Genomic DNA, 20,063 nt, shown 5'->3' on the forward strand with positions numbered 1-20,063 from the left:
CTTGAATATATGTTTTGATTTAAAGGAAGTTTATTAAAGCTAATCCGCCGTTTCCGTTTCATTCTTGACAATCAGTCGTTGCTTCTTTACAAAATGTTCTATCCGATTTTCCAAACTCTCTGTAAAAATAGTTGATTAGAAGGCCTTAATGATACAATGAATTTGAAATATCTACCACAACGTTTGCGTTCTAAAAGAGTCTGATATTGACGCGGTTTGACTGAATCCTGCAGCAGTATTACTTGGGCCAGCACCTTCTCTTTGGGCTCAAAGTTCTCCTCTAGTAAGCTTTCAAGTTGTTCAAGCACATTTTTTATCATGGTGCTTTTTACACTAAATTGCGTCCACTCGCATTGTGTGTTTTCAATTAGTTTTTGTAGATTTTCCTCATTGTAAATCCAGTTCGTGAGATCGCGTTCCTGTAAATGATCAGGAGAATCTGAGCTTTCGGTTTCCTGTGTGTCTGTATCCATTGCATCTTCATTTGCATCTTCGCCTGTAGGATGATTTACACTTCTAGTGGTCTTGTCCCGAAAATCACAACGGAATAGATTTAATGGCAAGCCAATGGCAGGAGTATACTGAGGCTTGCAGGGATTGGAGTCCACATCAAGCAGGTTACTGATAACGCTTGGTTTCTCCTTCCTCTGACCAACAAGTAGTAAAACTGCCATTATGCAACGAATCTGGTGCCAGAGGAAAGCATTGGCTTGGATCTCTAAGTAGTACATGTCGTAGCCTGTGAATAGGTTTATAATAGGTTTGGGTTGCTAAAAAAAAGCTAGTATTTAATTCCAATAATTACCTGTATTTGATTGCCTCTCCTCACAAGCTTGCACCCTCGCTGATTGCAAGTTTCTCATGTAGTTGGTCACTCCATTGTGGACGTCCATTTTGCAGAAATTCCTAAAATCTGCATGACGAACTAGGAGATTACAGGCATCCTGCATAGCAGGAATGTCCAGGTCGCCCTTGGGAAAATAGTAACGATAGCTACGCGAAACGCAATCAAACCGAGCGCTGTAAACAGGACTTCGCAGTGGCATCCAGGCCACACACTGGATATTCTTGGGCAGCACTCGATTCAGAAGTCCACAATAGTCGATCTCGGATAACAGAGCATCGGAATTCAGTTGAGATTCGGGCGGGTGCTTGCTGCGCAGATCAATAGATATCACCTGGCAGAAGGCGCTCACTTCCTTGTCGGTGCGCCCACAGCGATGATAATTGGAGGTGGCACGGGATTCAATGAGGCAAGTGCGACTCAGAGCTCGAAACAAATTTGATTCTGTAGAAGGGAAGGACAGTTAAGCACAAAATTACTCGCAACTGGGTTAAGAATCTACCGATTGTATCATTGGAGTCCTCCTGGCAAGCGAATCCTTGATAATCCCAACCAAAGTAGGTAATCTTCAGCAAAACATGACGCCTGTGGGCACTGAAAAGATTTTGAGATCCATGAAGATTCAATGATTTTTTAAAACATACAACTACTTACTTGCTCCAATCGAACTTACGTTGTTTCTTCAACTTGTTAGACATCTTTGTTTCTTCGGAGACCTTATCCTGCGTTTCTTTTCCGAATATTACAGCATACTCCTCATCATTTTTATCTTGTTCGGTTAACTTTTTCTGCAGCAGATTCCGCAACTGAAAGTTGTAGGCCTCCAGTTGGACAACCTTATCAATCAGCTCCGTTTGGCTGAGTTTTTCCAGCGCCTCTCGGGGCAGACATTTTAAGCGTTTATTTATCACAACCTTTTTTTCACTTGTTGCGCTCATTTCGGCGGTAAATTGAAAATAAACAAACTGGAAGCTACACGTGAAATTCGACCGAGCTGTTTGCCATTCGCAACGAAACGCGGGTACTGGAGATGGGCAACTCGTAGTTTCTCTACAGCATACTCTACTTTTTACACCGCCATGTAAATAGCTGGTATTAATATAAATATATTAATAAAGGTTGTAATTTGGAAAATAAAAGTGTGGTTTAATTTGTTGTTTTTACGATAAACATTGTTCCAAGAACGCGTTTTTGTATGGTACACGAGTGTTAATATGGTTTATTTGAAACTTGTCGGTGCAAAGAATACAGCGAGACAGAAAAATATTTACCTTTCAGAACCCTGTGGTAGGGAAAGACTGGAACTTCGTTATTATTTAAAGATTTTTAGATACTATTTTAAATAATTAAAGTATTCTAAATTCGGACAAAGGAACTATATCAAAATTTCAACATTTGTTTATTAGTCAATCTCTCAAACTCCAACTTCATATTGAGAGAGGGGATGTTCCCGAAACATCAATTCACTTAAAAAAGCTGTAAATTAATTTTTTCAATTATACTCCCGAATTTAAATTAATTTAAATTCATAGCAACTAATAAGTATGCGATAGTTTGAAAACCAAACCATGAGAGACCAAAAATCTAGCCTATTTAAAATAAAATTTCGGATAGTTTAAATTTTTATGAAAGTGCTGAACAGATCAGTTGTTAAGGGAATTCCAATGGCTTAATATATTCGGTATATTCGGAGTGTGATACTTAGTGCCTAATGGTATTTTTCGTGACTCCAAGCACGGTCACACCGTTCGTAGGCTACTGTTTATAATTTATTTTAGTTTCCTAAAAAACACCAAAATCATCTGGAGATTACCCAGAGCAGAGTCCTAGTGCATAAGTACGCGACATAACTGCTTTCGCTACCATTTGCTGCTTCTGTGGTGCAGCATCTGAAGGTGAAGGACACCACGAACGCCTGGAAGGAAGCAAGGCTGCAAGGACATCGCAGAGGATGGACGCGTGCAGCCACAAGGTCGATGGCGAGAACGACAATTGTGAGGCGACCTTGGCCGCAGTGAACCTGAATGTCCTGCCCGATGAGATTCTGGAGTTCATCTTCACCTACCTGCCGCCCTACGGGGACTTGGAGCACTGCAGTCTGGTGTGCAAGCGCTGGCACGTCATTGTAAAGAGTGGGTAGCTTGTATTGAAGGCCAAAGTCCTTTTTATTTTTACTTCTTGCCCTCAGATCTCGTGCGTCGCTCCAAGTTGAACCTTGAGAAGGGATTAACGGACTTCCGACTGCGCTGGGAGGTGTTTTCCCAGCAAAGTGCCAATGGTATTGGAGGAGCACCCCTGTCCTTCATCGCCGGACGTTTTGCGCACTCGGCAGTGCGGCAGGATAACTCGATGTATGTGTTTGGTGGCGGATCATCCTCGGATACGACCTTCAACGATCTCTGGCGCTTCGATTTGACGCACATGCGCTGGGCGCGGCCGGTGGCCACTGGGACGTATCCCTCGCCCAAGGGAAGCGCCTCCATGGTGGCGTGGCGGGACCAGCTAGTGCTCTTTGGCGGCTGGCGCTATCCTTCGCTGCATCCCCCTTACCAGCCTTGGTGTCTGTTTGACGAACTACACTACTATGATCTGGGCAAGAACCGCTGGCTGCTGCGCAACTCGCTGTCCTGCCCACCACCCATGGCTGGACACTCGGCCACTGTGCACGGCGATAGGATGGTCATCTTCGGCGGCTACCAGATCAAGGACGATGTGAATGTGAACTCCAACGATACGTGGGTGTTGGATTTGCCAGAGCAGCGATGGTGGCAGCCGCTCTTCGTGGGCAATACGAGACCCAGTCCGCGATACGGACAAATCCAGGTGGAGTTGGGCAGGAATCATCTTCTGGTCGTAGGAGGATGTGGCGGCGCCAATCGGGTGTATACCGATGCCTGGCTGCTGGACATGACCAGGGATGTGTGGTGCTGGAAGTCGCTGAATGTGCGTAACAAGCGATTCGGAGCCGTCCACATGTGGTGTAATCCCGGCTGCAAGGTCAACAACTACCTGGTGGTGGTTGGACCTTCGCCCAACATGCCTCAGGACTTCCAGATGATGAAGCAGAGCAGAGTCCCTGTCGTGGGAGGTCGTGGACCGCCGCCGCCGAATCCTCTTCAAAATCTACCCCCAAGGGGACTGCGGATACCGGTACCGGATCGGCGTCTGGGAGGAGGAATGGGAGGACCGGGTCAGAACCGTGGAGGAAACATCCGTCCTGGAGTGGGAGGGGCAGCAGCCGCACTGGGACCTCAGGAGCAGTATTTGGCCAACCGGCGAGCAATTCTCAACCAGCATATGCAGCAGGCCCAGCAATTCCTGCACAACAGCAATGTAAACAATAATAACAATAATTACCAGCCACGCTCGGGTCGATTGAGTGATCTACACGCTCCGCCAGCTCCAGCTCCTGCTGCTTCTCCCCCCTCTCCACCAGTGCGACCAAATGCTCCTCCATCTCCAGCCGATGGCGATGTGGATGCCGCTCAGCGGTTGCAAAGGAATCTGGCTCTACGGTGTCGTGATAATGAACCTAGGCTCCCCAAACGCTTCGATGAGCTATACGAGGTAAATGGATACAACTTTCTTCCAAAACGCACTTTAATAATTAAAATTTTACATCAGGACCCCTTTCGTATGGCCGCCTTTAATGTGCCCACTCGGTCGCGAAGTGCGTCGCGGGATCACAACGAGCGCATCCGGCGCATGGAGGAGAAGATGAACGCCATCCGGAATTCGCGACGGAGTGCACCGGCTGCCGCTCAAGTGGAACCACAGCCGCTGCGCGCCCCATCTCCTAAACGACTGCGCTGCAATGTACAATCACTATTTGTGTGCGACATCTCGAACATCTTGGAGAGCAGCGAGCCAGCCCTCGACTGGGTGGAATACAAGAACTTCGGCGTGCTTAAGGGCGCTCCGGATCGGTTAATCCTCTCAAGCCTCATTGCCGGCAACGGCGAGCTGATCCTTTTCGGGGGCGTTCACAAGGAGACACTGACGGACATCACACACCATGTGTCCAATTCCATACACTTCCTGAGTGTGCCACGTGATATTATCTAAGCTCCGGACCGAATCCCGTCCTAGTCCTAAGTTATCCGGATAGCAGACTGCTATTCTTCCTCCCAAACCCTTCAAAGAAGTTCGGCCGAAGTTCATTTAGACATTAAAATGAGTGTAATTGATGTGTTTTATGATTATAAACGATTAACTACCAGTGGATCTCCAAAACATTAGCTCAAGTTGTAGCTGTCCAGCAGTTTGATTAAGTCGTACGCTTTTTGGAAGCGCATATCACAGAGGTCATCTTGGCACGTAACACATTGCTCCAATAGTAGTTGCAGTCTTTTGTTGTCCAGATCCTTAAGCAGAACATCTCTTAACAGAAGGCATGCTTGGTAAACATTCGCATCCAGCTGCTGTCCAGAGCAGAATGCCGAGACGTCGAAGGTGAATCCTTCGCCAGGCAGGGGCTCGTATTTCTGTGCTTGTCCTGAGGTGGATTCAGCATCCACCAGCACTAGTGAATCCAAATCGATGAGAATCACCTTTCTGCTGGCTTCATCGTAAGCCAAATTATCAGCCGTGAAATCGGTAAGAAAGATGCGAAAGTCAGAGAATCCAAAGGTCAGTTTGAGGGATAGTTGAAGCAATTGGCAAGCCAGCTGCATGCGCAGATCTTCTTCGGCTTCCACATAATGAAATAGAGTACGGCCCGCATGGGACTGAAAATGTGTTAAACCGCAGAAGGCGAATGTGCGGGGCACTGGAAAATCCAGAAAATACAATTCCTGCATGAGGAGCGGTCCGACATAGTGCATCATGTAGAACCAGACGCTGGCGGAGGCATGTCCACTCTCCTCTAAGTAACTGACATATCGTGGTTTCTTTCCAGAAGTTCGGCAAAGGTGGAAGCCACCAGGTCGCTCCTTTAGCTCAAGGAACTCATTTTCCAGGTGTTTAGTGTTCAGTTTCCTTTGATCAATGTTTTTTCTTTTTGCCACCAATTGGGTTCCCTGATGCTCCTCTTTCAGCTCAAGGAAATAAATCGCACGACGATCAAAGAATTGGGAGACGGCTTTAATTAGTCTGCTCCAATCCGAGGGCTCTAAAATTTTCTGAAAGATCTGTTCGCACTGCTCTCGATGTCCAGAGAAGCAGGCAGGACAAAGTTGTAGATCACTCTCAAAGAGCTCCTGAAAAACATTTCTCTGAGGCTTAACCTGCAACTCCTGCAGCAGGGCCAGAATGAGCACGACTTTTAGATGTCCAGGCGACAGGTGCATCACAGGGTGCTGCGAAGAAAAAAGGGGGAAATGTTAAAGACATGATAAAGAAGGGCTTGGCAAACAATAAAAGCAGCCACACGTGTGTGTATCTGAGGGAAATGTGCGTGAGGGCCCAGCCTCCAATCCAATGGCCACATTACCTGTTTCGCAGCCACATGCCAAAACCGAACTCGAGCTCTGAGCCAAAGAAGCTGCTGAAGATTACCACAAACGACTCAAGTATACTCTTTCGTTATTTAAAGAAATAGAATCGTAATGTATTTAAATGCATAATATTTAGAATTAAAGTTTTTTCTCCGGAGTTCTTTAGATATAAATATGCTAATTATTACAAATTATTGCAATTTTTAATTAATATTAATTAATATTTAAAAATATATGGAAAATTAATTTAATTTACCCTTTTTTTTACAAGAGAATAAAAAAATATATTTTTAAAAATGTTCATATTTACTATTTCTTACATATTATGTATGATCTATTGTTTTTCAATTATTGATACTTTATTTAATGTTCGTTCTTTCCTTGTTTATAAAACTTTGAGAACAAAAACAATTGGTTCGCTTTAGCTTCACCTTGTTCTAAAATTAGGTAATATATATTAACAAAGATTATCAATGATAAGATTACTATTTCATTATCGCCATGGTCATAGCACGTTTTATTTTAAATTGAGATAAAGGGATGTACCCCACGAAGTATGAAGAGTAAGAAAGCGACTGGGAGCTACAGAAATAGCTTTGGTGTGCTTGGCTTCCCAGCTGAACTGAAGAAGAATCAAATGAATGGGTTCAAGGTTGGCCATCAATTGCTGGCAGCAAAAAGCCAGGCCGACTCTTAATTTGCAATCTCTTCAGGGTTGGGATAGGTAGCCATTATAAAGGTAGGGTCACATCCTCCGAGACACAAATGTCAAATGCCCTTGCCTTATACTTCAAAATTAAGTGTTCCTCAGACTGGACTGGATCTGGTAGATTATGTTAGAGTTCTGGTGCTCCATTGTTAACGACGACGAATATAGTCAATATAGTGACGATATGGCACCGCCACCCACGTCCTCTCAGGAACCTGAGTCTACCAGTAAGACACACCGTGTGAAATTTAACGGCGACACCATACAACAATTAAAACTCAAGGCATTGGAAAATGTGGGCTCTACAAATGCCTTTTTCAATTACCTACTGGCCCAGCAAATTCGTGAAGTGAACATAGCTGGACTCAAATACCAAGATGTGGTGTGTTCCCATAAAATAATCGCAGGGAAACAGATATGGGGCTCGATGGATGAGGAGCAACGGGAGCCCTACCTACAACTTGCTGAGCATATTGCCAAACACCATATTGGAACTTTTCAGGATAAAAAGAAACTGGACGAAATGAGCTACCAAATCCGAAGAAAAATCAGCCCGAGAAGAAAACAAAAATCACTGAAAGCTCTACGAGCAACTGAGTTTTTGAGAGAGGGATGGTTGAGAGAGACCAAAAAACGCTTGGAGAACGCTCCCCATCGCCAAGTAAGATCAGTTAAAGGTGGCGCGTTGCGCTAGATGGTTGTCGTTATTCTGGTCTCTCGCTTAAGTTCTCGTATCTCTCGGAACAGCTGGCTCGTCTGGCGTACAAAGACGCGATATCGGTCAAGTTCAGGCGGCGACGCGACGCGACGCGACGATCAGTCAATTAGCCTCGCCAAGAGGACGCGTGAAATTCACTTTTAATTTTCGAACTTAATTTTTTTACACCGCAAACCTATATCATATAGATCGCTTTTGTTACGAATCGTTCGTGTGCTTATTTGAAAAAGAATTTGTCACAGTGCCAAAAGGTGTGTTTCTTCTTGGAAATGTCCACTTAAATCGTATACTTTTCCAATGTTCTTAAAACTCATAAATTAGCGTTAAGGTCGTGAGTGAACCCTTCCCCACCTTGGTTAGTTAAATTTTTACGCAACTGAATCGCGCGATTCGAATCGAGTAAACAATGTGCGCAGCAGATCCCCAGATAATTGATTGATTTTTTAAAGGGGATAAATATTAGCATGAGCTCAGTTCGGATTAAATGAAATCAGGGAATCGGAGATTAGCACTCGGACAAAGCTTTAAGGCGAGCCCGCTGTTTACAATTCGTTCTAGGTGTACCCTATTATTTAAAGATAGAGCTTATTTGTCGGATATTATTTTGGTTATTATTTGTAGTTATTTGTATAAGAACCTCGGTTTTATATCGGTTGCTCATAAATTACGCACTTGATCATACTGACAGGTGCCTAGCACTGTTTTCGTACAGAACCCCTTATAAGTCGCCTTAGCCTAAGCTCCACTTATCCAACTAAAATCTGTAAAAACAGTTTAAACCGGTTATATATTACCCCCTAAACAAAAAGCAAAAAGCGAACCCGAGCCGGCAATAGATGAATAGCTAACTTGCCTGCAAACAGACGCGTCGTAGTATTATTTCGGCTTATTGATAAACAAATGCCTGTGTGCGATTGTCTATATATGTACTACATATATATATATATTTATTTGCATGCCGCTAACACCGCGATCTTGGCCATGACTTAGGAAATCAAATGCATGCTGAGTAATTGTTATTATTTAATTCAAATTACGTCACGTATTTCATATGTCCGTAAACGCCCCTGACTTTACAGATAATATTTTCAGGGGGGATTTCGTTATCGGACGATTTTACGCCACCCGACATTTTAATTAAGAACCTTAAAATGGCAAGCAGAATGAAAAGTGACATTTTTATTTTAGAAAAAAATTTCATTTTTCGTGAGGAATGTAATTTAAATTCAGGGTAAAACCAACTGGACAAGCCAAATTATTGGCGAAAATATTTATCATAAAGAAACCATTTTATTTAGCATATACCTATATTGACAATAAAATTTCCAATTTGGTCAAACTAAATTTTAGCAAACTTTTTGCTGTTTCTTTTAAATGAGAGTTCTCATATTCTTTCGAATCTTTTCGTCTCGTCTCGCTTTCTATTCGCCAGCGTTGAAATAGTTTCCATTATCTTGCGAATGATTAATGACCCCCCATGACACGCGTAAATTATAAACTGGTTCTCAAATGGCTCATAAATATTTACTACCTTTCTCCGCCCTTTCCGCAGATGAGCATCTTGGCAGTGGACCGCAAGGAACAGGCCAACGTTGGTGGTCTACTGAGTAGGCGCTACGGCCAAATGCTCCGTGGAGGCAAATACACGGATTGTGTGTTTCACGTGTGTAATGAGCAGGTTAAGTGCCACAAACTTATCCTGAGCGCGGCCAGTCCTGTTTTTGAGGCCATGTTCTTTGGGCCACTGCAAAGCAATGAACCAGAGCCGGAAATTGAAATCCACGATATTAGTGAAGCCATATTTAAGATTCTGGTGGATTACATCTACACGGGCGTCGTGGACTATAACGGCCAGGAGCTGGTGGCCTGCATTGAGCTGTACTATGCGGCTGAGAAGTATTTTCTGGAGGAGCTCATCTCTGACACGTTGATTGCCATTACCCGAAAGTTGCGTTTCGCCAATATCATGCCGGCACTGGAGCTGAGTGTTTGCATGGGCCTCGACGGCCTTTTGGATGTCTGCATGACGTTCTTCATGCGCTGTTGTGTGAATAATGGACAGTTTAAGAACCATCTAAAGGAGAACTATGTGCACGTATCCAAGGAGTGCGTAAAAGCTATCATTGCCGCTTGCAAGGAGCCGCACAAGCTGCTCATCTGGTACGTTTACGAGTGGACGCAGCAGGAGTGCGAGGAGTTGGGCCTAGGTCCCAGTGATGCGGATTTGGTGGTGCACGGATTGGGTGGCGGATCGAGCGATTGGCACGTGGCCTCTGGTGTCAATGAATTGGAATCTCCTGCTCCAGCTCCCGTGGTTTCTGTGGAACGCTGCTACTACAAAGCCTGCCGGCCGTTTACTGTGGATGCCGAGACTCCGGTGTTCCGCCTGCGTCTGAAGTGTTCCAGATTCATCTCCCTGATGGGTTTGGTGCTCAACAGCCGAATGACCCCCAATCGTATGGGCCACGTCCAACAGCTGGAGTACCGGGAGTCGTTGCGCCTGGACATCTGTGAGGTGCCCGCTGAGAGCGAGAGTCCAGCCACTGCGCCTGTGTGGAGTCATGACGTTCAAGGCCAGAGCACCAAGTATAACTGCGATCTCCACCTCAACTGGCGCCGCGAGGAGGCCTGCGTGCTCAATCCGGAGCTGTCCTACGAGCTGCAGATCCGCTGGGACACCAGTGCCTACGGGGCGGAGTATCCGTGCAGCCTGCAGTCCTGCCAGGCGGACGGAATCCGGTTCACGGACGGTGACAGCTTTAGCGGAAGTCTCGTCAAGGGACTGCGCTATGCCAACCTGGTGTAGTCGCTCCGGATGCGAAACTCCATACCACAATAAGTTAGTCCGTAAGGCGTGTGTGTATTTATTGCCCTAAGTTAATGTACGCTGCCTCAGAGTTCAATAAACTGTGAGTAGATCGCTTTAACCCACGGTTTCGATAAGCGGAAAAAGCCGGTTTGAGGGGCGCTTTCTGTTTTGCGGCTGTCGAACTCGATCGATGAGCGCAGTTGGGGCCTCGGGAATGGGAACTTTACTCACCTCTTATGATGTCCACAGATCAAGCCACCTGCGGCGCCAAAATGTTAACAATCATTGATTTAATCAAAAATTATAATCAAAACAGCCGATGTAAACAAAGGCGGAACCAGTCAGAGTGACCATGTTTAGTTATTGATTTTATATTAAAATGTTGCGGCCATGGAAAAAATTCTGATTAGAAAATACAATATTCATACTAATCTTAAATTATTAAATAAAATTATTGTTTAAAAAAAATTATTGAATAAAAACAGAACATAAATAGATTATCGTTTTCTCGCTCCACTTATTAAACATTTCTGCAAACAAAAGACAGCTCGTTATAAAAAAGAATTAACCAATCTTAAAATTTTTCTGCAAAATACATTTTTTTGTTCAACAAAAAGTATTATTGTATCGTATATGGTCATTAAGTAAAACTATTACTTACAAACAAATATTTAACTCAAAAATCAAATTCACAAGATCTAGTGTGAAAACCGCTATCTTAACAGCCCTGATATAGTGTTGGAAGTTTAACATTGGTTGCATGGTGTTGGCAGTCGCCGCGTACAAAACAATAAAAATCCTCTGCGGGTTTTGTTTATGCTGCAAAAATGACGATTTTGTACAAAGTTGAGGGCAAAGAGTTCAGCAAGGACAGTGTTTTCCCACACAAAATGGTCCTCTGCTCCGTGTCTACCCGGAATATTGTGGCCTTCAGCGCCCTGCAGAGCGCAATAGTTCCGTCCTCCCACGGAGGAGAAGCCGGCGATGGATCCTTGCCGGGAGCAGGCTTGGCTGTGGGCGCCAGCAACAGCCATGTGTACGTGTGCGACATTGTGACCCCCTGGGAATACTACAAGGTGTGCTCCTCCAAGTCGCTGATCAGTGTGCTCCAGTGGAGTCCCAACGGTGAGCAACTGCTGCTTGGCTTCGTCGGCGGACGCGTAGAGATCTGGCAGCCAAAGAACCAGTCCATCAACCTGTGGCTCCTGCAGTGCCACGCCACCGTGCCCAGCGAAGACATCGTCCAGGCGCTGTTCTTTCACAACGGCAAGGGCGTGATCTTTAATCCACAGAAGAAGGATCACACCTACTATGCGGAGAAGTTCGAGCGGCAGGAGCAGCAGAAGCCCACTCTCTGCGGATTCGGCGGAGTGCCTAGCGAGGGCTGCGTGCTGCTCACATCCTCTGGACTTCTGGCCGCATTTGGTCTACCCGGGCTGCAAAAGACAACCACAAGCGGAGGAGGAGGAGGAGCGGAAGGACCTGCCCATGAGATCCTCGAGCTGACGCCCACGCTTCACAGCATTGGCATCTCACGCAGTTTTATTGAGCACTGCAGCATGTCGCCGAATCCATCGGGAGCACTAAATGTCGCCTTTAGTTGCGGCTGGCAACAACAGTTGGTGCAGTGCTTCAGGGTTTCTTTGTCCCTGGAGGGCGAACTAGGTCTCGAGCAGCATCTGACCATCAAGTCCGAGTCGCAGGCCAGCATATTCTTGGGTCCTCTCGATGGACGTCGGATAAGTCACTTAAAATGGACGCGGGTGGCCAGCGAGAATGTGATCTTCATTGCCTACGCCTGTCCGGATGGTTCTGGCAGCCAACTGGAGCAGTGGACGCTGACACGCCGGCATCAGAGTGTCCACGCTCTGCTCCAGGGCGGAGGCGGCTCCAACAGCAAGCCCAACGAGTTCGTGCAATCCGAAAGCTGGGAGCAGGTGGGAAAAGTGCAGCTTAATGCATCTTTGGCTGATATTAGCGTAACCCGACTATCAGTTTCCGCGCCGGATTGCTGCCAGGTGTATGCCATTCTTCAAGACAACAGCGTCCAAGTTTTGGAGCCCAATTCGCTGAAGCAACTAAATCACACTCAGTTCGAGAAGGTTTCGGACGCCAGTGGTGGAGTGAGGTTCGTTAGCGGCGACTTAACGCCCACCAGCCAAATGCTACTGATCTTCGACAGCCATGCGCAGTTGCACGCCATGCAGGCTCCTCTTGTAAAGCAAACAGGATCTAGTTTGCTTTTACTGGAATATTGCATAGTCACAGGCTGTGATGCTAGTGATGTGCTCCTCCTTAATCTAGGAAATTTGGAGGCCCTGGTTGAGAAACTAACGGACAACTTTACGCGGCAACCATCGTATGTGCGGCACTATTACTATGCCAACTTTCTGGCCCTTAAATCCAACCTTTGCCGCGTGCAGCAGCAGGAGTTCGACAATCTGATCATTCTGCACGCCATATCCACCACATTCAAGAGCCTCCTGCGACCCTCCGATTTGGGCTTTCAGGATAAAGGACCGGCCGATAACTTGGCCATTAAGCTGGCCGAATCCATACCGGATGTGGACACCGTTATGCTGAACCTGGATGCCAAAGACTTCACCGTGGAGCCGGTTATGCTGCAGAGCCTTCAGCAGCTGATTCAGTGGGTCACCGACCTGGCGCTCAACATGTTGCACCGACTGCCCGAAGAGGTGATGAAGAGCAAGCTTTCCGGGAAGCGGCCAAACTACGACATCAGCCGGGACATCGTGGCGATAGGCAGTCTACGCGAACTCTTGGTCATGATCCGCATTTGGGGCCTGCTAAACACCCAGTGCCTGCCCGTGTACACCAAAACCATGGATAACATTGATGTACTGGTGATCCTATTTCGTTTACTGACTCGCTTGGCTCAAAATCCCGCTGAGCCGGACGAAATGCTGCTAGACGAGTGCAGTCTGCTGTCCAAGCAACTGCTGATTCCCCAACCCACGAAGTTTAGCCCCACCACGCTGCTCAGTGCCCAGGGATTCGCAGCCGTTAAGTCGGGACAGCTGCAGTTCACCTCGCTGGTGGAACCAACCTGTCTTCAGGACATGGAAACAGAGGAGGTGGTGTTCTCGCGATCAGTCAAGGATGGCGTTAGCAATCTACAGTTGGGCGCCCGACCCACCACCATCCGGAGGTGCGCCCGCTGCGGATTCGTCTTCGTCAACAACGCCAGCAAGGTGGCAAAGACGTCCGCGCTTAAAGCGTGGTTCAGCAAGTGGCTGCACTGCCACTGCGGCGGCTTTTGGAAGCAAATAAACTAGTTAAATATGTGTCTATCCTTAGTTTTAAGTGTAATCGTAGCAATAAAATTCAAAAGAAAGGTCAAGTTTTATTTTAAATTGAAAAAGCATAAGTGTTTAATACCTTTATTAAGCCTGTCTATTTACTCACACATTTTTTTTATATCACTTTTAAAATAAGAAAATTGCCAAAAAAAATGTCAGAGAAATCTATCTTGAAATTTATTAAAACATATGTTAAAGCGAAAATATCAAATATTAAAATCAAATTTTAAATTACAAAATAGGTCAATATTATTTTTTAATTTCTGACGGTTGTATTTTAAGTGCCCAAACATAAAAAATGGCTTGGTAGAAAGCGGCTCGCATTAAGCGTTGAAATTATCGGTGAAAGAAAAAACTATTTTGAGAAGTTCGACAAAAATTTTTTTTTGGAATTTCAATATATAATATAAATAACGAAATTATAAAAACTTAACCAGGTTGCTTATATGGATGGTAAGATTTTTTTAATTGCAGCTACATAAATATATGATAAAAACGTTAAGCAGTAACGACTCAAAAATTCAACCGTGTAGGGAATAATTAAAATAATTTTCAAAACAAAATACAATAATTTTTAATTCAGTTTTAAACTTCCAATAAGGTTTTTCGGTATAAGATAATTCGGTATATTTGGTAATGGGTTCTTTAAAAGTATTTTAACGGTTCTCTGACACGGTCACGCTGGTGCAGTGCAAACTGGATAAATACAAACATTTTGGGTAGCAAAGCTGAATTTAAATTTAAAGTTTGAAAGCAGCAATACCAATTGTCGAATAACTTTGCAAAAATGAACATACATCTGCCCAATTTCAACGTGAAGAACCTGGTGAAGGAGGCAGGCAGCACAATATCGCGAGTGGTGCAGGTGAACAAATCAATGATTTTGGGTGGTAGTGGTAGGAAAATGCGGGTGGGGATGGTACGGGGCCTGGTCTTTAAGGGGGGGAGGTGGCTTCCAGCCCGAGCTCAAGCACTTGCGTTGACTCTTTGCCCTTTTCTCCAATTTTCCAGCTCACGGAGGAAAAGCTTGGCACCACTGAGCGCACCGAGTACGACTTGCACTTCCAGAATCTTGCTGAGCGGGCAGATGTGACCAAGACTTGGACGGAGAAGATAGTGCGGGACACGGAGTCGGTGCTGATACCCAATCCCCAGAACCGTGTCGAGGACTTCATCTTCGACAAGATCGAGAAGTCGAAGCCAAAACGGCTGAGCAACCTGGAGCACCTGGCATTGGACATGATCGAGGCTGGCGGCGATTTCGGCCAGGATCTGCCATACGGTCAGGCGCTGATCAAGGCCGGCCAGGCGGAGCAGAAACTGGGCCAATGCGAGCACGACTTCATTGCCACCTCCGGCATTTGCTTCACACAGCCGCTGCGCAAATTTCTCGACGGAGAGATGAAGACAATTGGCAAGGAGCGTGGCATACTGGAGTCCAAGCGCCTGGACCTGGATGCCTGCAAGACCAGGGTGAAGAAGGCTCGCAGCATGCTTGGCCAACAGTCGGTGAGTGGTTTGTGGTGGTTACAACAATCACCCCCACGATTGTTTGGGTTTCGTAACGACTATATTCTCACGGTATTTTTCTGCCCCCTGCTGCATTTTGTTGGTTTGAAATATATAGAAAGATGGCATCTCGCCAGAGGCCGCCTTGGAACAGGTATCGAGACCTTGACCAAGCTTTGGATTTATGGTTAATCAATATGCGGATTAGTAACGCTCATTGTTTTCGCAGGCGGAGCGGGATTTGCGCGTGGCACAGGCCGAGTTTGATCGACAGTCGGAAATAACCAAGCTGCTTCTGGACGGGATCAGCACCTCACAGGCCTCACATCTGCGCCACTTGCACGCCTTCATCCAGACGCAGGTGCGCTACTACAAGCAGTGCGGCGATGTCATGGAGCAGCTGCAGCGCGAGTTGGCCAAGTGAGTTTAAGGTTGACGGAGGAGGATGGCTGAGACTCTCAACTAGGCACCAAAAGAACCCGTCCTTGCACCCAAAACACCAGGCCCCATCCCTGCTGTATCCAGTGCTCCCTTCCGGTCATCTCACTGTGCGTTATGTTATCTGTTTGTGGTCTTACAGAATGCAGCATCCCAAGCCACGCCTGCGCATCAATAGCGAAGACGTTGATGGTGGGCCTCCCAGCTCTGTGTCGATGCATTCCTGTGATTCCGATTCCTTAGTGGGCCCAGCCCTAGATAGCGACCCAGATCCCGATCTGGACAAGTCCCTAACGAATCTCCTGGAAGACTTTCACATAGAGTTCGATACGACTGCCGTCTCCACAGTTTAGGGGTCTTGTCATTGACCTGAAATTCGAATCGGATCTCGTGCCAGTTAACATTAACATTTAATTATACGTACTAGATAGGTTGTTGTTATCGGTAGTTATTGCACCTTGTAATGTCAGGTTTCAGCAGCTCATCCCTCCATTTAGAGCCTCGCAATCAAACCGAATCAAAACTCATTAAACTCTGCATCTTTCATCAGCTTGGGAGGCCCCACACCATACATTCCGCTCAACGCAACCGAAGCCATTGCCAGCAAGTCCAGCTCATCGGCTGGAGCCCCGGACCGTGGTCCCGGCAACAACCATTCCGCCAACTCGGTTGCTTCCGGCCACAAGCCCAATCAGCCAATGCAAGTCAGCACGGATCAGATGCAGCGGGCACGCGTCCTTTGCTCCTACGATGCCAAGGATCACACCGAGCTTAATTTGAGCGCAAATGAGGTGAGTTATTCAGAATTGCAAATGGGGCTATGTGCAATATAAACTATATCTTCCCTTGCTTGTTAAATTAAAATGACATATCAATTTATATTTTAATAATAACTTATAAGGAAACTTCTCCGATTAAACTGAGATACAACAATTTTTCAACACTGAATATGGCCACTCGGCCTCCTGTCGAGTTTTCATCAAATGGAATTCGCACCTCAATTACTTGGGAATGGAATGTTTTCAAAATTCCAAGTACAAATTGGGAATAGAAACCCATACTAAAGATTGAAAATAAAAATTTTATTTTAATTTTTTCTGCGAAACTAAAATTATTTTTTGTCAATATATATAATTATTGACTGGCCGCAACAAAGCAAATATTAAAACTAGCATGCAAAAATTTTAATTTAACTTAATTGATGATTGATATTTAAAAAAAATTCCAGGTGATCTTCGTAACCGAATGCTCGCCCATTAACGAGGATTACATGTATGGAAAACAGGGTCTAATGAAGGGACTGGTCCCACGAGCTTTTGTCGAAATGCTTGACGAAGAGCACGATGTCACCCTTTAAGCCATCCAAATTGTTAAGCAATAATCAATCAATAATCTCAACTAAAAGTAATGAACAAAAAAATACTCCAAGTAATGGTACAGCAATACTCATACAATTAAAAAAGAAGAACTGAAGGAGAGGAGGGCTAGCAAGGCAATTGGACAATTATAAGATGCAGCCAAATTGGCATTTGACACTAGCAAGAGAGTACAATAATTTATTAGAATATACATACATAAATATATACAAGGCATATACATACTTTCAAGGGCGTGTTATTAAATAAAGCATTGTAGTTGAGGCCTCGTTGAACCTTATACCCTGATGCTTGCCCAACCAGCTACGCTACTCACTTGCACAGATCACGCGCATAGCTGTAATCAAATATACATTTTCTGCTGCCTGAATAACCGTCAAGTTGTATTTATAAATATATATTACAGATCAATTTTATAATTGTTAATAATTATTGCATATCTAAAGAGAAAGTGCTGTTTGATAAAACTTCTCTTCACTCAACAAAGTATTATATTGTGTTATGTTTGTCTTTATCTCAGTTAACAAACGAAATTCTCTGTGCTTTACTATATATCCTATTATTATACCTAAATGTATCAGATTGTTAATCCTATTATCTATATAATCAGCAAAGCGTTTCCAGTTTAAGCTAACGATTATCTAATATATTTAATCCTGCCGCAATTATTATGTTACAAAATTTTTCGTGCAATTTTCGAAAGTCAATTAAATGAATGTTGCTTCTTAAATTTAAGGCAAAACCCTGAAACACCAAGGCGAGACTAGCGCTTATTAGCTACAAAAAACTGAAAAATATTAAGAAAAACGTACAATACGAGAACTACAAAGTAAACAACGATGATTTTTAGGTTTTCAGAAAAGAAACAAAGTTGTATCATGAAAAGCGTCTAGAAGCGAATTTTTAAAACACAGTAATTAAACAATTACAAATATATGATGAAAGTGAAAAACAAAGTTTTGTTCATTGCAATCAAGGTTTTTGAGTTTATTTGGCATAAAAAATAGTTGTTTGAAACCTACAAAGATAACTAACAGAAATTTAAAATTGAGAGGTATTGTCATCATAATATCACATTATAAATTACTAACATTAAAGTGAAGTGCTCCACCAGATGAATCAGCTGTTCCCAGGATAACAAAAAGTCCCAAAAACTGAAAACTTTACTACGCACTAGACTTTTTAAGTACCCTAACGAAGCAGTAAATTGTGGTAGAAATATTTGGTTGTATCGTTGGAAAAATTTTTGTATTATAAATATTATAAATTCGGATGGCTAAAAGATTGTGCCAAATTTGTTTGTGAAGCACCCAATTCTTAACACCTAAACTTGTTGTTCAGACTTTTTACAATTGAAAAAAGACCTTTTTTAAAAGAAGAAGACCACTTCCGACTGTGCTGCTAATTACTTAGAAACATTGAGGCCAACGTATCCACATATCTTCATATTAATATTTTTTTATTTTATTAAGGGTAAAGTATTGAAAGCACAACTTAATTACAACGTAATTTAAAACTCTTCGTCTAAAGAGCAGTCCGAAAAGTAAAAATTAAATTCATCCCCTTTAATAGCCAATTTCAAATCCAATTCATTTTTCAAATTCATGCAATACATCCCGTCGGCGCCTTTTATTCGAATGATATCTTCGGGCACGAGTTCAGAACTCTAAAAAATATACATTAATTACATTTAAACTTAAAAAGCATCGCATACTTACTGTCATGTTGAACTTCTTAATTTGCTCGTCATTCATAGATAACCATAGTTCAATAGGCAGCTTCCTCTGAATCTCCTTGCTCCTTGTCACAATACCAAGTACCAGATTTGGGTTCGGCTGGTCGCATTCATTGAGTCGCAGGTGGTTTAATCTGGGGCTGACGCAGAACAGATGCAGTATTATGGAGACACTTTCGCTGTTGTGCCTGAAGCAGAACTTTTCCAAGTTCTTAAGGTTTGCAAGCTCCTTAACCACATCAACGTCCACGTGAGTATAGGGCAGTAGGAGGGCACGAAGGCTGCTAAATCTGGCAACTTGTAGAAGATGTTCTCTGGGCAAAGAGAAACCACATATTTTCAAGTGTTCAAGCTGCTCCGACTTGTACTCTACCAACTTCCTTTTAAGAGATAGACTCAACCAATTCAAAGAAACAATTCCTGTGAAATAAGAATGGTAATGGCATATGCTCAGGTGCTTCAGTTTGGGCAGTTGTGGCAGAAACTCATATGTGGTATATGGAAACGCTGTTACCCGGAGCACCTCCAGTGAAGGACAACAATTATCCGTCACCATTATTTTAAAAACTCTTAATGGTGATGTATTCACATTCTGTATGTTGAGTTCCCTTAGTTTAGGCAAACGCCTACACATCTCGGGCAGGTATTTGGCTTCCAAGTCCCGACATTCGTTAAGGCCCAATACCTCAATGGAGACCGGTAGTTCAGCCAAAGTGCTCCCTGTTAGGAAATTATTGCTCAATGTTAATTTCTTTAAATTGATCAGGTTTTCAAGATCCAAAAGCAGTTCGTTGGCTATATTTGCGTTGTGCAGCTGCAGCTCCTCCAGTTGATTCATATTGGCAAATATAGTGTGCATGTGCAGCCCGATTCGGGGGCTGCACACCACCTGGACGCTCTTCAGATTCCTGCAATAATCTCTTATAAACTGAGCATGCCGTTCCGAGTGATCCGCTTCGAATTTACCATAAAGGACCTGTATATGAGCCCCGAATAGTTGAAAGTAGTATCGAATGTCCCATACGGTCATGTTCAGGAATTGACCCAATTCAACACAAGTGTGCAGCCTGGCCATGATGTGCTCCAAACAATAGTCATTAAGGTCCAAGATGAGCGATAGTCCCTGGAGTTCCTCCGGGGATGATCCGTAGGCGTCCGGCTGGTCCCAAC

At 44.3% G+C, this 20,063-nt stretch overlaps 6 protein-coding genes across 11 annotated transcripts; 4 read left to right on the top strand and 2 right to left on the bottom strand.

Annotated features, from left to right (window-relative positions):
• Positions 1 to 10: 10 nt before the first annotated feature.
• LOC108041699 (tRNA pseudouridine(38/39) synthase) lies at positions 11 to 1,848 on the bottom strand. Its single transcript, XM_017119691.2, has 5 exons — positions 1,499 to 1,848; positions 1,347 to 1,438; positions 806 to 1,288; positions 176 to 739; positions 11 to 119 (listed from the first exon to the last, which is right to left on the bottom strand). The coding sequence occupies exons 1-5, from the start codon at positions 1,780 to 1,782 to the stop codon at positions 40 to 42; spliced, it is 1,503 nt and encodes a 500-aa protein (XP_016975180.1). The 5' UTR covers positions 1,783 to 1,848; the 3' UTR covers positions 11 to 39.
• A 711-nt stretch (positions 1,849 to 2,559) lies between these two features.
• Positions 2,560 to 5,031, top strand: LOC108041696 (F-box only protein 42). Its single transcript, XM_017119687.2, has 3 exons — positions 2,560 to 2,976; positions 3,033 to 4,411; positions 4,469 to 5,031. The coding sequence occupies exons 1-3, from the start codon at positions 2,796 to 2,798 to the stop codon at positions 4,907 to 4,909; spliced, it is 2,001 nt and encodes a 666-aa protein (XP_016975176.1). The 5' UTR covers positions 2,560 to 2,795; the 3' UTR covers positions 4,910 to 5,031.
• A 39-nt stretch (positions 5,032 to 5,070) lies between these two features.
• Positions 5,071 to 10,994, bottom strand: LOC108041698. The gene is made up of 2 exons (XM_017119690.2): positions 10,747 to 10,994; positions 5,071 to 6,141 (listed from the first exon to the last, which is right to left on the bottom strand). Exon 2 carries the CDS (start codon positions 6,130 to 6,132, stop codon positions 5,080 to 5,082), a length of 1,053 nt encoding a protein of 350 aa, XP_016975179.2. The 5' UTR covers positions 6,133 to 6,141; positions 10,747 to 10,994; the 3' UTR covers positions 5,071 to 5,079.
• Positions 7,077 to 10,633, top strand: LOC108041697. 2 transcript variants are annotated; one of them, XM_017119688.2, is made up of 2 exons: positions 7,077 to 7,649; positions 9,259 to 10,633. In XM_017119688.2, the coding sequence occupies exons 1-2, from the start codon at positions 7,113 to 7,115 to the stop codon at positions 10,510 to 10,512; spliced, it is 1,791 nt and encodes a 596-aa protein (XP_016975177.1). In that variant the 5' UTR covers positions 7,077 to 7,112; the 3' UTR covers positions 10,513 to 10,633. The 2 variants fall into 2 exon arrangements, with proteins under 2 accessions (XP_016975177.1, XP_016975178.1); XM_017119689.1 differs by lacking the exon at positions 7,077 to 7,649 and adding an exon at positions 7,677 to 7,957.
• A 271-nt stretch (positions 10,995 to 11,265) lies between the features above and the next one.
• Positions 11,266 to 13,940, top strand: LOC108041700 (mediator of RNA polymerase II transcription subunit 16). Its single transcript, XM_017119692.2, has one exon. It carries the CDS (start codon positions 11,343 to 11,345, stop codon positions 13,809 to 13,811), a length of 2,469 nt encoding a protein of 822 aa, XP_016975181.2. The 5' UTR covers positions 11,266 to 11,342; the 3' UTR covers positions 13,812 to 13,940.
• A 566-nt stretch (positions 13,941 to 14,506) lies between these two features.
• LOC108041701 (endophilin-B1) lies at positions 14,507 to 18,130 on the top strand. 5 transcript variants are annotated; one of them, XM_017119696.2, is made up of 6 exons: positions 14,507 to 14,700; positions 14,847 to 15,344; positions 15,463 to 15,498; positions 15,574 to 15,764; positions 15,925 to 16,129; positions 17,011 to 18,130. In XM_017119696.2, exons 1-6 carry the CDS (start codon positions 14,623 to 14,625, stop codon positions 17,137 to 17,139), a joined length of 1,137 nt encoding a protein of 378 aa, XP_016975185.1. In that variant the 5' UTR covers positions 14,507 to 14,622; the 3' UTR covers positions 17,140 to 18,130. The 5 variants fall into 5 exon arrangements, with proteins under 5 accessions (XP_016975185.1, XP_016975182.1, XP_016975186.1 ...); XM_017119693.2 differs by lacking the exon at positions 15,925 to 16,129 and adding an exon at positions 16,333 to 16,573; XM_017119697.2 differs by lacking the exon at positions 15,463 to 15,498.
• The last annotated feature ends 1,933 nt before the right edge of the window (positions 18,131 to 20,063 follow it).

Source organism: Drosophila rhopaloa, unplaced genomic scaffold (assembly GCF_018152115.1).
Source record: "Drosophila rhopaloa isolate 14029-0021.01 unplaced genomic scaffold, ASM1815211v1 contig_115, whole genome shotgun sequence".
NCBI lineage: Eukaryota > Metazoa > Arthropoda > Insecta > Diptera > Drosophilidae > Drosophila > Drosophila rhopaloa.